At 38.1% G+C, this 18,763-nt stretch overlaps 1 protein-coding gene across 1 annotated transcript in view; it reads left to right on the forward strand.

Annotated features, from left to right (window-relative positions):
* The window catches only part of F5 (coagulation factor V), an 88,079-nt gene that overhangs the window by 30,681 nt on the left and 38,635 nt on the right, over window positions 1-18,763 (forward strand). The window contains exons 4-12 of the mRNA XM_037825394.1: window positions 1,211-1,423; window positions 2,606-2,749; window positions 5,172-5,393; window positions 6,684-6,849; window positions 10,866-11,043; window positions 12,563-12,662; window positions 13,053-13,264; window positions 14,356-14,506; window positions 16,571-16,783. Coding sequence (XP_037681322.1) covers window positions 1,211-1,423; window positions 2,606-2,749; window positions 5,172-5,393; window positions 6,684-6,849; window positions 10,866-11,043; window positions 12,563-12,662; window positions 13,053-13,264; window positions 14,356-14,506; window positions 16,571-16,783 — 1,599 coding nt within the window. The remainder of the gene's footprint in view (window positions 1-1,210; window positions 1,424-2,605; window positions 2,750-5,171; window positions 5,394-6,683; window positions 6,850-10,865; window positions 11,044-12,562; window positions 12,663-13,052; window positions 13,265-14,355; window positions 14,507-16,570; window positions 16,784-18,763) is intronic.

Here is an 18,763-nt window from a genome sequence, read left to right on the forward strand (position 1 = left end):
CAGTAACTGTAAACATCTGACAAAACTCATCAAATTTTGTACTTAAAATGGATGAATTTTACTGCATGCAAATTATACCTCAATAACGATGACCAAAAGAGAAAGAAATTAAGCACTTCTCTCTTCAAAAAAGTGTAGCCACTTCAATGACAATAGTTTCCACAGGCCTTTTAGCCCCACCAGGGAAAACATTTTAGCCCTTTTTCTCCGGATCCTTGTTTGCCCACACTCACACTCTGAAGATTTCACCTTCATCTCAAGGAATTTATTAAGATTTTGTAACAAACAAAGATAACTCCATCCCAAAGAGAAATGCTGATGCCAGCTGAAGATAATGAAACTTTGATCTAATTAAACGAGGAATGCAAGGGCAAGGGAAACTGCTTATCCCACTTGGCTATTTATGACACAGAGATCTCCCCTTTCTGACACTTGCTCTTTCTCTACCCACATCTTTTTGTTATTCAAAGCCCACTTGACCTTCTGCACTTTATCTTGAGTATCTCAATCCCCCCTTTTCAGTAAAGAAATCTCATTCTTACATCCCCTCCCTGTCCCACCAGTAGAGAAAATCAAGTATCCTTTTATACTATACTTTTGGGTGTACAGAGGGCCTAAGTAAGACATCTGAACTCCAGAGGATAAATACAATCCATATTCACAAGGACAACTGGATTGCATGTAGGAGACAGACTCTGAGACTCTGGGCAAATAGGTGGTGGAGATGTGGTGAAGATATAAAATAGGACTGAGGGTGTCACAGGCTGGGATGGATAGAAAGAAGATATGAAATACAGAGCAAAACAAAATAGCATATAAACAGCTCTGAGTGTACTCATTCCCCATGCCAACAGGAAGTTAAGCATAAGATGTCTTGTCAAGCTTCATAGAGAAAATAAACCTATTCTTTTGAGAGAATTTACTGATCAAAGGGGACTAAGTTCCTTGGTTATATTTAAATAATAATTTAGATAACCCTGGAAAATTAACTTAAATAATTTACTAGTAACATTTCTTACTCCAGGTAACCATGGTATCAAAGCCTTTATAATTATATGGGCATAGAAATGGATATATGTGAGTCCTTTCAAATATGAAAGTTCACCATCAAAAAGCACATACCTCTGCATAGAGCTCATCTTAGGTTCCCTCTTATTTGGGAATGATGAAAAAAACTTCCCAGATATCTTCATGGCTTTTACTTCTCCAGGGGCTTCTTACCTTGACCACACATTCCCTGAGGAGAAGAAGGATGATGCTGTGGCTCCAGGCCAAGAATATACCTATGAGTGGACCATCACAGAAGACAGTGGACCCACACAGGATGACCCCCCATGCCTTACACATATCTATTACTCCTATGAAAACCTGGTACAGGACTTCAACTCTGGACTGATTGGACCTCTGCTTATTTGTAAGAAAGGTAAAAAAAAAAAAATGATTAAGCAACAACAAAAAAGATGTTGCAGTGGTAAGGAGTACTATATGGGATGAGGCTTTGGAGCATCTGGGTTCTTTTTTGTATCAAGCAGAGGGAGAAGGGGGTAGAAACTGATCAATTTGACAAGGAAGGAAACATCTGATATTTGAGGGTTTGGAATCTTCCTCAGTTTGGTCCAATCCCTCCTTCATCTCAGTACTTCATTCCTCTACCAAGTAAATCTTTGTCTGAGGGTATGTTCTGATGCCATCTTTGTATGATCTATAAGAATTATCTCAAGACCAAAGTCTTTTTGAATGCACAGCAGCCTTTACTTGGCTCAAAGTGCTTGAAGAGCTTTGACTAATTTGGTCTTAAAACAAACAAAACTTCCTCTTCCTTTTTCATAAACAAGGTGCACACTTTAGGTGATAGGTTTCAAACACACGCAATTGACATTATAGGAAATTTCATTGGCTAAGCTCCTTGGGAACAAGCCTGGCTTTTCATTCAACCCCAGGAGAATTTAGCTCATCTTTCTTTAAAAAACAGAAACAACAGCTAACTGTGCTCTGGGGAATAATGTGATGGAATCACCAGCTGTTTATGTATATACACTTACTGTACCTAATACACTTCTACTTCATTTATTCATTCCACAAATACATTTTTTCAGTGTCTGAAAAATAAGATATTGTGATATCATTGAAAAAAACTCAAAACTTATAGAAGACTCTTCTTTCATTTTACCATCAGTAGCATTTTTTCCTCAAATAAGAATGGATTAATCCTGATTCTCTCTCAACCAGTTCTCTAGTGCCCCATTGCATGTACAAGCAAGATGGCTGGATTAAACTTGGGATGTGAGGCTTTTACCTTTTGACACTGGAGGAAACAGATACTTTTACTAAAGCCTTGGCAGTCACCAATGGTTCCATGTCAGATGAAATTTAACATTAAATTTACCACTAAAGTTCTGTTTTCAAGGCTACACAGTGCCAGAGAAAACGTGTGGTACCAGGATTTAAACAGGCCCCCAAATATTACTTCTTGATAAAGATGCTTTAAAAAAAAAAAAAAAAAAACCAAAACTCCAAATTGCCTTAAACTCTTTGATTTCTAGAAATAGCTAATGAGATTCTTGTATCTGAGATGCTGTTGAGAAGTATGTCTTTTCTGACATAGGCACCCTACTTGAGGATGGGACTCAGAGGATGTTTGATAAGCAACATGTGCTGATGTTTGCTGTGTTTGATGAAAGCAAGAGCTGGAACCAGTCATCATCCCTAATGTACACCGTCAATGGCTATGTGAATGGGACACTGCCAGGTAACATATCGGATGTTGTCACCCAACAATAGTAGAATCAATCCCTTTGGTCCTGTTGTTTCCTCAAGGCACCAGGAAAGGTGACCCTCCTTGCTGTTTTTCTACTCCTAATCAGAATGGGAATGCAATGTAGTGCAGTGGTTCTCAAAATTTTATCATCTTTTTGTTAACCAGAAAGTTCTATAGACAAATTGGTAGGTAGCTAAGACAAGGAGTGTGCAGCCTTCTTAGGTGCAGTGTTCTGAGCAGGTTTCACCTCAGCCTGCAACTCCAGGAAGATCTTCAGGATAATAGCTGAGCTTCACTCAGTGAGCTCTGTGGTCCCTTATGCATGGTGACCACACCTTCTCCTATATATGAACTTCCCCCTATAGGGCAGAAGTTCAAGGCTAATCTCTAGCAGGAAGGGTAAAGCAGGAAGAATGCAATAAAAACACTTGCAGTGCAGATGAACAGGAGGTTCAGAGAAATCCCCAACATACAAAAAAGATGATGGATAAGTAATAATCAGTGGCATGTAGGATGTTTTCTGTTTCCATTGGCATGTAGACTGTTGAAAGAATGCAAAATCATAGTGATGGTTTTTTAAAACAAAACAAAACAAAACAAAACACTTACTCCCACCTAGACCGTTTCTACCTCTCTAGTAGAATTGACTGAGAACTAAAGATTCATGGTATGTGGTACCAGTCTGATAAAAATGGAAAAATGATTATGTGTCCACATTCTTTTATGAAATCAACCATATTTTCAAAATATTAATAACTCTAAGAGGACATTTTCTATGTCTTAAAATCATAAATGCCTTCCTTCACTTACTGAAAAATTAAAAAAAAAAATTGTCAAGATTTGAGGTCTTGGTATTCCTTTTAAATTGTATTCTATTTCATTTGACTCCATATTCCACATGGGATATTAAAGAAACACTCATGTGGCTCTTGATTTTGATTCAGAGTTCCAAAGCCAGGAGCTTGTAAACCTGAAGCTTAGTTAACTTACCTCTGCCTTAGGACATCCGAGTTCAAACTTTACTCACTTCTCTACTTTAGTGTGATCCTTGCCAATCAGTCATCCCAATGTGAATGCTTACAAAAAGGGATTAACCATCTATCCTGGTCCTGTGGATTTTTAAGAAATGGTTTTATATATAAAATATCATATCTAGTACTACGGCCCCTTGGAGGGGAGTGTTCAAAAGAGAAATAGTGTCCGTCTTCTGGCAGAGTGAATAATCTATGTAAATACATGGAAACCAAAAGAAGCAAACCATATACACAAAAAATGAAAATTAATAACTTGATAATAGCAGAGAGTTTATGAATTTGTAGTTGAATAAGAGAGAATATTTGGAGTTAAGAGGGGAAGGAAGGAAAACATTGTTATCTGAAACAGATGAGTTAATGCATATAAAAACCTTCGCCCATATGGATCAATACAAATCAAATAAATATGATAAATGCTAATATAGGTGTTAATTGCTGAGTTCAATATGAGCACTTCTTTGGAGTGGGTAAAGCTTCCACCAAAGCCTCCTACTTGTCTCAGGTTCTGGGTTCTTGCTGTCACTATTGACACCAGGAATCCCTGTCCTGTGGCAGTGGTATCCTGAAAAAATGCAAGCCCCTCCATGGGTATGGGACCGATTCTCAACCTCATTATCTAGTCTCTAGTGATTATGAAATTTAAAATTCAAGCCAAGGCTAGAAGCCAGCGTTGGAATCCCCCATAATGCAAATGGACATTTTCCCAGTCACTGTGGAGCAAAAAAGGAACAGGTCTAGCTTTTGTACTCAGTTCTCATTACCCTATCAATGAAAAGCAACCAGTGGCCTAGCATAAAGAGGGTCTGTCCATTGCATTTTAAGGAGAGTGTAAAAAACCCATTCCCTTGTCATTAAAATAATTAACAAGTGTGTGAAAAATCAATAGAAAATCCTCAAAGCCTCCTCATATCATCTTCCGCTTAGGCAAAGCTTTGACCCCTATCCAGCTAAAAGGATTAGGTCCTTAAATTCAGCCCTGTTGAAGGCTAGGTGACTCCTTCCAGCTGAGCCCAGCTTGATTCTAGGGTGCCAGTTCCCAGGTAAACTAGGATGGTTGGTCACCCTACTTAGTTCCCTCCTTGGCCTAATCCCTTAGCAATCCTGTGTTTCTGACTGTCTCCCATCTCTGGGCTCCCATCCAACTCTACTGGTGCCTTTATAATGCCACTTATTGCAGTGAATTGTGATTGCTTGCTTGCCCAACACTCAGATGTCTCCTTCTCCAGGGTAGGAACCATCTTCAGCATGCCTGCCCCTCCAGAACCTTGCACAATGCCTGATGCATAGCAGATGCTCAGTAAGTTTTGGGTGAGTGAAGTTTTGATCACAGAGTGCTGGACTGACTGCTTGCTTTGGCCCCAACTCTCCCTCTCTCTCAGATATTACAGTTTGTGCCCATGACCACATCAGCTGGCATCTGATTGGAATGAGCTCTGGGCCAGAATTATTCTCCATTCATTTCAATGGGCAGGTCCTAGAGCACAACCATCATAAGATCTCAGCCATCACCCTCGTCAGCGCTACAGCCACTACTGCAAACATGACCATGAGCCCAGAAGGAAGATGGACCATATCTTCTCTCATCTCAAAACATTTTCAAGGCAAGGAAACTCCTCTGACAGACTTGATTTGGAATGTAGGATACTTTCTTCCCAGACACTAACTACCACCTCCTCCTTTGCTCTTTGAAGCCAACCCCACCCCACACATACATTCCTGGGTCCCTGAAAACACAATTTAGATACTCTGCTCTTAGACTTATAACCCATTGGTTGGGGATGGAGGAAGTACAGAAATCAACAAAAAGAAAAAAAGTAAAGGAAAAACCAAAGAGGTCCCTACTTTCTTGGAAGGAGAAAGGGAGAAGGACATAAATGCATATATAAAAGTAATTGTTTCTTGACCCAGATACTTGAACAAGACCAACATTTATTTGCAAATTTATAGAAGCACCAAGTTACAGAAAGTGCAAGAGTTTTAACATGAAAAGATTATCTTTTATAAAATGAGAACAGTGCCTGGCACAAAGAAAAAGAACTCAATGAATGCATATTGAATGGCTCATATACACAATCTAAATAGCTGAAGGCTGGGTTTTAAAGAACATTAGTGAATTCAGGTGGGAAAAAAAATCAGCCCAGATGTTATTTGGTCTCATGTAAACAAAATAATTAATTGTTCTACTACATACTTTTGCTTTAAAACTGGTGGGAAGAGGGTGATTCCAGATTAATTTGGCTAAACTCTAAGTAAATGATGTCACTATAGGAAGCCATTTTGTTACCAAAATTATGTGCATAAGCAATGCACATAAGAAGGAGATGCTTCATGGGATCATTTCATTTTCTTTTGGCACTGAACAGTCAAAATTATTTTTGAGGTAATGACATTGTCATAATATCCCTGGAAGTTAGAGTCTCTAATAATAATAAAACAGCAACAATAAAACTAACATTTGGAGGACCATTATAAGTGCTTTACATATTACCATTTAGTTGTTAACAATTCCATGAGGTAAGTATTAGTATTATTCTCATTTTACAGATGAATAAACAGGTGACAAGGAAAATGAGAATTCAACAAGACCTAAGTCACAGGGCTTTACGAGCCTGGAAATTGCAAGAACTCTTTCTGCTTCTGGGAGAAACAAAGGGAATCTTTCCAAGTTCTTTTCCTAACCCTCCCTCTATTTCTCTTATTTTTTTATTTTTGTGCTCTGCTCTACTCCACTAAAAGAGCTCCAAATCACAATGTTCAAAATTTGACTGAGCACTTACTCTTACTGTTGTTATTTACTCCTTCCACATAATTATTTTAAAAGATAGGCATTTTGCTTGATCTTAATTTCTTATTTCTAATTCTTTCACTGTCTTCTTTATTTCCTAAATCAGCTGGGATGCAGGCTTACATTGACATTAAAAACTGCCCAAAGAAAACTAGGAATCCTAAGAAACTAACTCGTGACCAGAGGCGGCACATTAAGAGATGGGAATACTTCATTGCTGCAGAGGAAGTCATTTGGGACTATGCACCTATAATACCAGCAAATATCGACAAGTGAGTTGTTGGGGTTCTCACCACTGTGCAAAAGTTCAAGATGTGTTCCATAGGATCCTAAATGCATGGGGGTGAAATGTCATGAGTTGACAGCTCTCAAGGGGATCTGTATATTTATTTGTTTCCATTCAGGTCTTCTCATGCAAATCGATCTGGAATCACCTCAAACTCACCAAGGGAACTCATGCTAATAATAATAATAATAATAATAATAATAATAATAATAATAGCAGTTACCATTTGTTGAATGCTTGTTATTGTCAAGCACTGTATTAAAACTGTTCCAAGGGCTTCTCTTCAATTCAATGAGTAGATACTGTATTATTTCCATTTTATAGATGAGAAAAATGGGTCAGAGTGGTAAATTTGGAAATTTAAATAGCTCTTAAACATCTGATAAGATTCAAGTTCGCTCATAATTAGAGAAATGCAAATTAAAACGTCACTGAAATACCACTTTTCACCTATCAGACTTAGAAAAGACTAGATAACATAAAATGTTGGCAAGGCTGTGAGAAACAGGCACTCTCATATGTTGCTGGAGGAAGGATAATTGGCATAAACTTTCTGGAGGATAATTTGGCAATATGTATCAAAATTATAAACTTTGACCCAGCAGTCTCACTCTGGGAACTTACTACATAGATATACTTGCTCACAGGTGAAAGGATGTATGTAGGGCATTTGTTGCAGCATTGTTAGTAGTAGCAAAAGATGGGAAATAACCCAAAATGTCCATCATTAGGGACCTGATTTAATAAACTATGGTGCATTCATTCAGTGGTATACTGTGCATCTATTTAAAAATAAAAAAGGATGCAAACACTATGTACTGATATAAAAAGTTCTCCAAGATGCACTGTTAGGGTAAAAAGTCAAGATGTAGCAGGGTGTGTATAAACAGCTGACTTTTGTCAAAGTAGTGGGGATAGGAATATTTATATTTGTTTATCTGCAAGTAATATTGGCATAAATCTGATAAATATACTTTGGAATTATACACGTGAAATTAACACAAGTGATTATCTAGAAAAGGTGAGGAGGGTTAAGGAGGTAGATTGGGGGGGTAGTTATAAGGTGTGAGTGACACTTTTACTATAATCAAAATCGTGAATATACATCCTATTCAAACAACTAAACTAAGAAAAAGAGCAAAGAATAAACTTGCCCAAGATTATATAATTAGTGACAGACATGAGACACAACTCTCTGACAACAGACAGTGCTTTTTACTGTGCAAAATAAATGCATTAACTAGATAACCTCTATAAAGGAATTTCTGCTTTGCAATCTAGGACAATAAACAGGACTGAGAGGAAAACTGGTTGATGTTGCTGCCCCAAAGTCAATTATCTCAGGAGCTACAGAAAATGAATGAAGGCAGTTGCTTTTCGTTGGCGCACCCAGGATTGGGTGGATGGTAGAAGGAATAGATAGCCCAACAGCACATAACTGTCTATTAAATACAGTGAAAGCTTCCTGGAGTGGAAAAGTGCTTTTAGAGATTGAGAAATGCCTGAAAAGTCAAGAAGAGTATCAAAGATTAAATGGTGATACAGCTCTTCCCGAGTCAAGATGGCAAAGTGAGAAGCTTCAGGGCTCTGTCTCCCCACAGAAGCTTTGGACAACCAGGAAGAACTGGCAGAAGCACCTTTCTCAAAGCTCCAGAAAAGAGTTAAAGGCTTCCAGTAACAGGGCAAGTGCAGAGTCTAGAGAAAGGCAACTTAAAAGAGGCAGCATTTCATGGTGCCCTGGTTGGCCCCTCTTACAACCCCCCACCAGCTCAGTGCAGAACCTGCCCCTGCTCCCCAGTCCCAGTTCTGGAGGGAGCAAAATATATCTCTTGGGCACATACTGGGAGCATGTATGTCTGGTCCAATCTATCTGGTAGCAGCCAGAGGGACTGAATTAAGACACTTGTCATAGATGTGCCATCCCAGAACTTGCCCTGCATGTAGAAGGCAGCTCACAGAGCTCTCATACAGAACACAGGGGGAGAGTGGTCAAGTCATGGCAAGGAATTTCTGGCTGTTGGATAAACAGTGCAGTGCCTGGGGCCCATGAGGAAACTTTCCTAGGGAATAAGAGGCATTCATATCTGTATAAATGGGGGGCATTCTTAAGGCCACGTGCGTCTGCCCAAGACAAGATGTATGTAAAGAAAGGATCAGGGAAACCCTATGCCTCAGCCTCAAGCTATTCTCTAAACTCACTGTAAGGATAAGCTCTGAAGGGAGTGCTCACTGAGGTCAACTTGCAAACACTAAGATGTTTTTTTGTTGTTTCTGGTAGTTCCTGGCCTTCAAGGAAAGCTCTGTCACAACACTAGCTAGAAAAAAAGTGTAAGGATCAGATGCCTTAAAGTCTAAATTCCAGCTATAATTTTATTAAAATATCAAAATGTCCAGGTTTCAACAAAAGATTACAAAACATACAAAGAAACAGGAAATGATGGCCCAGGCAAAGGAGAAGAATAAAGCCTTAGAAACCTTCAGTGAGGAGGATCAGACCTGAAACATACCTGAAAAAGACTTTTTAAAAATTGTCCTATGTATGCTCAAAAAGCTCAAGGAAAACATGGACAAAGAACTATAGGAAATCAGAGAAACAAGAGATGAACACAAATAGAATATCAATAGAGACAAGATATTTATGAAAAGGAAAAAACAAACTGAGCTGAAGATCACAGTAACAGAAATTTTAAAATCTCTAGGGGTTCAACAGCAGATTGGAGCTGGCAGAAGAAATAATCAGAGAACTTGAAGATAAGATAATTGAAATCATCCAGTCTGAGGAGCAGAAAGAAGAAAGAATGAAGTAAAGTTAACAGAACCTGTGGGACATCAAGTGCGCCAACATGTGCATGCAGGAGTTCCAGGAGAACGAGAGAAAAGGGCAGAGAGAATATTCAAGGAAATAATGGCTGAAAACTTTCCAAGTGTAATAAAAAACATGAATATAAACATCCAAGACTCAACGAACTCCAAACAGGATAAAACCAAATAGCCCCACAGTGTAACATGTAATCAAACTGTTGAAAGCCAAAGATGAAGAGAGCATTCTGAAAGCCACAAGAGAGAAGCAACATGTCACACACAAGGGAGCCTCAATACAATTAATTGTCTATTTCTCATCAAAAACTATGGAGGCACGAAGGCCGTGAGATGACATACAGGCATACCTCAGAGACACTGCTGTTCAGTTCCAGACCATAGCAATTAAGTGAATATCACAATAAAGCGAATCACATGAAATTTTTAGTCTCCCAGTGCATATAAAAGTTATGTTTACAATATATTTAGTCTATTAAATATGCAATAATATTTTGTCTAAATAAACAATGTACATACCTTAAATAAAATTTGACACAGAGACAAAGTGAGTGCATGCTATTGGAAAAATTGTGCTGACAGACTTGCTTGACATGGGGTTCCCATAACACTTCAATTTGTAAAAAACACAATATCTGCAAAGCACAATACAGCGAAGCCAACCAAGAATTCTATATCCAGCAAAATTGCCTTTCAAAAAAGAGGGTGAGAGTAAGACATTCCCAAGTTTTAAAAAATAAAAATAACTTTAAAAAATAAAAAAAATGCTGAGTTTGTTACCACTAGACTGGCCCTACAAGCGAAGGGTAACAACATAGGTAAATGTAAATGCCAGTACTATTGTATTCATAAATCAGCAGCTTGGGACTTATAAGGTACAAACATTAAGGTATAAACATGCAATTTGTGACAAGAGCTGCCTAAAGGTGGGGATGGAGGGCTATACGAACATAGCTTGTGTAGACTATTGGAGTTAAGTTGGTATTAAAGCAAACAAGATTGCCATAGATTAGGATGATAAATTTAAGGCCCAAAGTAAGAATAAAGAAAATATAGAATATGCAATCTCACAGTGAGAGAGTAGAGGACAGGTTGCCAGGGGAAGGGTACAGGGGGAATGGGAGTTAGACATCACTAGCTAGAGAAAGTGGATTATTTTTAAAAATTCATTTCATTTCACTTAAGAAAATACAGATCTCTGCACTTGGATAATTTCTCAAACCAAATTGGAAAGCTTTATAAGAAGGTTATCTATATACAATATCAAGATGAGTCCTTCACCAAACGTCTGGAGAATACCGATATCCAAGAAGATGGGATTTTGGGTCCTATAATTAGAGCCCAGGTCAGAGACACACTCAAAGTAAGTAAGAGTAATAAAGAACCATGGAAAAAATTAAATAGTGAATGATCATAAAATACTTGTTATTTGTTTGTTTTAAAAAGAAAAAGGTGTCCATATATTTTTTAATTCAAGTATAGTTTTTAGTTTTTATTTAGAATTTGCATTTATTTATACCCTAACCCATAAAAAGAAAGGATCTAAAACAGTTTATCAAATTATAAAGGAATAGAACAGAGGAAGGATATGGCGACAAAGCAAATAAAGCCAAGGATAAGATAAACATAATGAAACATATACAGTATGATCCTATAAGATTGTCTGCAAATTTTATTCTAAGCTTTCTAGCAGTCAAATTAAAAAGGGAAATATGTCAGGGTGGGATTCATAGTATCCATAAAAGAAACACAGTTTTCCCTGATACTGAGACCAAAGAGAAACTTCTCTCATCCTCTTAAAAAGAGGACACTGTGTAATAGATGGTTGGTGGCATCTCCAACAAAATCCCTACAACTTAATAAAAGTTGCACAGCTTTTTTTTTATAATGTTTCTCCTTATAGCCAAGAGCATAATGTAAACACAACTGAGTAAAAACAGTTCTTCATGGGGACAAAATGATGTGGTCTAGCTTTGGCAGCTCTGATGACTGGTCTTGGTCCAAAGGTAAATTTAGACACATATCATGAGCACTGACTGTTCTTCACACAATTATCCATAAATATTACATTGCATAACCAAGCTTTTGATAAGAACTGAGCAGCAATCAAGGTTGAAATCTTTGGCAAAATCCTAGAATGCAGATAATCTGCAGATTAAAGGTGATCCAAATGCTTTGACCATCAACCAACTAGAAGATAAGATTAAAGGTTTTCTTTTAGAAATCAAGCCTCCTCATGTACACATAGGACTCCTGTAAGTACAATAGACCACCTTCTCACCACCCCCTTCGCCTCTGCATGGGGGTGGACTGAGAGATACCCGTAGGCAAAGCCTTTTCTGATCATTTATAAAACAGCCTTTCTCTGTTCCTCTTTTCTTCCTCCCTCTGATCCCTTGCTCTTAGCAAGTATAAACATACTTCATGGGAAAGTCAGGAACTGACTATTTGTCTGTGTGCCTCAATAAGAAGGCTTCAAAGGCAGTGGTTCTAAGAGATCTGGCAGGCTGAAAGGGATCATGGTCTAGAGATAAGAAGAGTCAAAGGAAGATGTGGTTCAAGCTGAAAGGAAAAGGGAACGGGGAAAACATGGAGACTGGAGTGAAGAGGGTGACAGATTGTGAGGGATATGTCACTTCTAACCAGTCTTCAAAGATCAGCCACCTTTCTTCATTTTCTACCTTAATGTGTGAGTGAAACTCTCTCAAATGCTCCTGCCAGGTGATGGAGAGAGGTTGTTGCTCAGATAAACAGAACCAGTTTTCTCACAACTAATACACACACACACATACCATCCAGCAGGTAAATATGCAAAGCTAGCATGCTATATTAATTTTCATAACTAACACATCTGGAATAATGAATTTGATTTAACTTTGTAGATCACGTTCAAAAATACCGCCAGCCGCCCTTACAGCATTTACCCTCATGGAGTGACCTTCTCTCCTTATGAAGATGAAGTCAACTCTTCCTCCAGCTCAGGTTGGAATCTTTGACTTTTACTGGATGAAACTATTCACTCTGAGCAGCTACCATATTTTTCTACTGTCTTCCTTGCACTGTGGTATGACTAATGCAGTCACATACTGTATACTTAGGGATATCCTAAAAGTCACAGCCAAATCCTGCTCCTTTCAGGGATTTTGTTTACCTTAGTGGTTACAAAAAACGACATCCTTTACCAGTGTCATAGTCCCCTCTAGTGGAGCAATATCTAATGGTTACATTCTATCCAGGGTTCTATGAAGTGGAGTTTTACATAAAAAGAATATTCCTTTCCCAATATTACTCGGTTCTATTGGGAGCTCAAATATTAATTTATAATAATGAAATTATTTTTCAAATGACAACAATTTTGAATACATTTTCCAGGCAGTAACACCATGATCAGAGCAGTACAACCAGGAGAAACCTATACTTATAAGTGGAACATCCTAGAGTCTGATGAACCCACAGAAAAAGATGCCCAGTGCTTAACAAGACCATACTACAGTAACGTGGACATCACAAGGGACATTGCGTCCGGGCTGATAGGGCTACTTCTAATTTGTAAGAGCAGATCGCTGGACAAGCGAGGCATACAGGTATTTTGTCCCTGAAGTAAACTTACAGAGATTCTGGGAATTTCTTTTGGCTGGATCAGATGAAGTGCCCCTTGCTGAATAATGGAGTTTTTCCTTCCAGGTAGCAGTGCATATTAAACAGTCCTCGAATGTGATAGCATCTATTCCTGTGGTTACTTTCTGTCTTGTCTATCCTCATCTGAAATCTCACTGCAAAAGCCAAGTCTACAGTGTGATTCTATAGTTTGTTTTGGTCCTAAATTCCAGATTTATTGATACTGGCTGTGTGGTCTTAAGTAAGTTACTTAGCCTCTATTAATTTCTTCCTTTTATCAAATGTGTAATAACTCCTCCTAAAAATTTTACAGAGTTGTTTTGGGGCTCAAGTAAAACACCAGCTGGTAAAATTGTAAAGCTCTTTATCAGTCCTTGTTATTTTTAGAGACCTACAATCAGAAGAGATAGGAGAGATTCCCTGAAAGCAGGTACACTTGTGAGGCTGGACCCAGAAAACGGTCCATTTTTGGTGAGGCTGAATTAGTCAGAAGAATGAGAACAAAGATATGATCTTCTGAGTTTACCTTCATTGATGAATAACAGTCTCATATTATTAAGCTAAAATTCCCAAATTCCCATAGTAGGCTAAGCTATAATCAAGAAGTTCTCATCAAAAGGCATAGAAAATAAATATACACCCAGAAAAATCAGAAACGGACACTTGGAAGAACCTGATTTATTGAGTTAGGAAAGGAAACAAGTGGAGAGAGTCTTTCCTATTGCAGTCTTCTGTTTAATACTTTGCAACTATTTGGAGCATAGCCAATCAATCATTCAGGTTGAAATGTGCTCATTTACAGAGATAAACAGACTTTCACATGCTATGGTGAAATGGGATTTTTCTATTAGTATATTTTAGTCTCTAATCTGCCCTGTTTGCTTTTGCTTGCTACTTTGGCTCGACTGTGTGTTTTGTACATAATGGACTCTTATAAATGCTTGAATGTGAGGCTTCAGTGGCCCCAAGAGCTCTGCCTCTTTGGTTTCTCAGAACTCAATGTTGTAGATGATCAGCTGGGACGTTAGTCACTGAACACAGTGCTTTCATCCTCCAGAGGGCAGCAGACATCGAGCAGCAGGCTGTGTTTGCTGTGTTCGATGAGAACAAGAGCTGGTACATAGAGGACAACATCAACAAGTTTTGTGAAAATCCTGATAAGGTCAAACGTGATGACCCCAAGTTTTATGAATCAAACATCATGAGCAGTAAGTCTATCAAATTTTCACTCCTGTGGCTAAAGGATGACTGTTCCTGGAGGCAGAGACATGGATAATACACTTCTTACTCTTACTTCCAATCCAGAGATCTGGTGGCAAAATACCTGGATGACATTATAGCAACCTTACAGCAACCTTTTTACAGCAAGGGGTCAAAGGCTTATCATCCTTGGAAGTCACTGCTTGAACTCCTGCTCCAGATTTGTGTGTAAGCGTGTGTATACACATGCACTCATTCTGGGCAGTGAGAAATAGGGTTGGGGGTAGGGAGTGGGTGAAAGGGTGAAAGGGGAAGGGGGAAGACTTTGGTCAGTGGTATCAGGTATTTTAGATTGGGTGTGGTAAATACGCTTTATGGCCACAGCAGAAACAAGGTAAGTAATCCAAAGCTAGATTGTCAAATTGAAGTAAGGCAAAATGAGTATGGGGAACCAAGAGTCTCAGAAAGTCAGTGCCTAAGGAAGTTTGAAGTGAACAATAAGAAGCTCAGAATAGAAGGAATTCCCTGAGCCAGAGTTTAGGCATTTGCTACAAGTTTAAAAAACACAATGCCCAAAGCCACTGCCGTGGGAAGTCTAAGAGCAATTTCATAGAGCCAGCTAGAAGCAAACATCTCCACAATAGCTAGGGTCCCTCCACTGTTCCTCCGAGTGGACAATTACTATGGCTGCCTTCTCTGATAGGTGATTATATGGACAAGAATGTGTTCTCCATGGTCTGTTCATATGGCTTCAGATAACTGACCAATGGAGAGGATCAGAACTGGCAGGTTCCATAACAAATAATTCCAAACAGGGAGTTAGTCTCAGATATTTTTTTTTTGCATAATTTCATTTTGGTAGTGAATCAGTCTATCATATCTCTGTACCAGTGCTGTCCAATAGAAAGTTAATACAAGCCACATATGTAATTTTAAATTTTCAAATAACCACATTAAAAAGTAAAGAGAAATGGGTGAAATCAATTTTAATAATATATTTTATTTATATAATATAACATTTATATAAAATGTTATATGTTATATATCCTATGTAACATATATCCATATATTATATAGGATATATGTTAGGATCATATATCCTAAACATGATCATTTCAACATGTAATCAATATAAAAATGAGATGTACATTTTTTATTTCGTGCTACATTTTTGAAATCTGGTGTGTATTTTACACATATGGCACATCTCAAATCAGACTACCCACATTTCAAAGGCTCAATAGCCAGCCACCTGTGGCTAAGTGGCTATCACATTGAACAGTGTAGCTATAGGCCATCTAGAAAAACATCCAGAATGAGGAACAAACTAATAACACATTATTTCAGTCATTCAACAAATATTTGTTAAATTCCCACTATGTGCTAGGCATTGTGCTAGGATTAGAGCTATGGTGGTCACCTAGACAGACACAGAACCTGCCCTCATGGAAATCACACCTTTGATTTTGTTACCATGCTTAGTAAGTAAGTAACTAAATATACCATCTGAAGCAGTATCACTTTTAAAATTATCAAAATGTGTGAACTCAATACTTTAATGAAAACTACAGATCATATACATAAGAGGTAGTGACAAAAATTACCAAATATACCAAGTAGGCTTCTCTTTTAGAGACATTACTTCCTTCTCCATGACTAATGTGCAAAGAAGAAGAATTTCTTATTTGTGCTTTTCCTCTAGGTAGAATTATCCTGGGTAACATTCTAAGCTGATCCTCAGAATATCTTTAAAGGCAGAACACAGATGACAAAATCTTCACTCTACACTTGATGAATGAATGAATATATTAATGTGAATGAAAGCCTTTATCTTTATCCTGACATTTCTCCCTCGGCTAACTTAAAAGAATAAGCTCTCATTTGGAGAGTCTGAATTTGACCTTCTAGTTACATGTAAACTAGTAAAGCTTATCTTGGAAAATCACTGCTTCGACCCATTAGTGTTGGTTTGAGAAACCAAATCAACACTGGGATATTTATCTTGAATATAATTAGATACATGCCATTCTGTTGGCCTAGGCCTGGTGTTTTAATAGGTCTTACTCTTTCAGCAATCAATGGCTATGTGCCTGAGAGCATACCTACACTAGGATTCTGCTTTGATGACACAGTCCAGTGGCATTTCTGCAGTGTGGGAACCCAGGATGACATGTTGACCATTCATTTTACTGGGCACTCATTCATCTATGGAAAGAGGCATGAAGACACCTTGACCCTATTCCCTATGAGTGGAGAATCTGTGACTGTCACAATGGATAATGTTGGTGAGTAAGAGCCTGGACATTTAGAAAGGAAGCTGGCTTTTGCATCTGGTCTATAAATGCCTGCTGCAGCTCTCCAGACTACCACTGCTCCGAGGTTTATCTTTCTGATCCCTTGCAGGATTTCCTTTCATTGCTTCTCATGATTTCTGTTTGGGAAGTTAATGAATTTAATGGGTCCAGTCCTTTAATGGAGGCTCCATTTATCCTTCCATGAGCCAAGGAGGGAGTAAAGACATAGAATGGCAGAAAGGTAAGGCATAACTTTGAGGAAGAAGCATAGATATTTTGGCCACAGAAGAGTATTTCTTTAGTCAAAATGTCCTTTTCAGTTCTATAAGATGACCATCTCACCCCAAGGCAAGCAATCATCAATACAATGCCTCAGAGGCTGGACCTCGGAGACACATAGTGTCCTGGAGAGCATGTGGGCTTTGAAGTTCGTTAGACCTGGGTTCAAATCCTGCTCCACACTGAATATCTGTGGATATCGGACAAGTTACCTAACCTCACTGAGCCTCAGTTTCTTTATCTGAAAAATAGAAATAATAACACCTTACAGGGTTGTTTTGACCATTAATTGTAATCTGTGCAAAGTGCCTAGCACTCAGTAGATACTCAACAAGGGTAACTATTAGCCAATTCCCAGGAAATCTTCACTGTGCCAGAAAATCATACAATTTGAAAGATTCAGAATTATCCTGGGCCCAAATCCACTGAAGTGGGATAGAACAGTCTCTTCAACAAATGGTGCTAGGAGAACTGGTTAGCCATATGCAAAGAATGAAACAGACCTCTTTCTCACACCTTATACAAAAATTACCTCAAAATGGATCAAAGAACTAAATATAAGAGCCAGGACCATAAAACTAGAAGAAAATGTAGGGAAGCATCTTCAAGATCTTGTGATAGGTGGTCGTTTCTTAAGCTTCACACCGAAAAATGAAAGAAAAAATAGATGACTATGACCTCCTCAAAATACTTTTGTGCTTTAAAGGACTTTGTCAAGAAAGTAAAAAGGCAGACTACACAATGGGAGAAAATATTTGGAAACCACATATTCAGTAAGGGTTTACTATCTAGAATATATAAAGAAATCCTATTAAGCTTAAACAAAAAAGACAAAAAAAAAAAATTTAATGGGCAAAAGACTTGAATAGACTCTTTTCCAGAGAGGAAATAGAAACAGCTAAAAAGCTGCTCAACATCACTAGCTATTAGGGAAATGAAAATCAAAATCACAATGAGATATCATTTTATACTTACTAGAATGGCCACTATTTAAATAAAAAAAAATCCAGAAAACTACAAGTGTTGGACGTGATGTGGAGAAATAGGAACACTTATTCACTGCTGGTAGGAATGTAGAATAGTGCAGCCCCTGTGGAAGACAGTTTGGCAGTTCCTCAGGAAGCTAGGTATAGAATTGCCATATGATATGGCAATCCTGCTACTATGCTACTATGTATATATTCAGAAGAACTGAAAGCAGGGACATGAATGGACATTTGCATTGTTCACAATTGCAGCATTATTCACAATTGCCAAAAGACAGAAACAACCCAGTGTCCATCGACCAATGAATGGATAAACAAACTGTAGTACATATGCAATGGAATATTAATTCAGCTATAAGAAGGAATGAAGTCCTGATACATGAGACAACATGAGTGACATTATGTCGAGGACATTATGTTGAGTGAAATGTCAGACACAAAAGGACAAATATTGTATGGTCTCATTAATATGAACTAAGTATAATGAGGAAACTAATGGAGTTAAAATCTAGAGTATAGGTTACCAGGACATAGAATGAGGGCAGAGAATGCAAAGCTGATGTTTAATTTGTGCAGAATTTTTAATAAGGTTGACTCTCAAGGTTTGGAAATGGAGAGAGGTGATGGTAGCACATTATGGTTAGTGTAATTAACAGTACTGAATTATAGGTGTGATTGTGGTTGAAAGGGGAAGTTTAGGGTTGTG

Source organism: Choloepus didactylus, chromosome 2 (assembly GCF_015220235.1).
Source record: "Choloepus didactylus isolate mChoDid1 chromosome 2, mChoDid1.pri, whole genome shotgun sequence".
Classification (NCBI taxonomy): domain Eukaryota; kingdom Metazoa; phylum Chordata; class Mammalia; order Pilosa; family Megalonychidae; genus Choloepus; species Choloepus didactylus.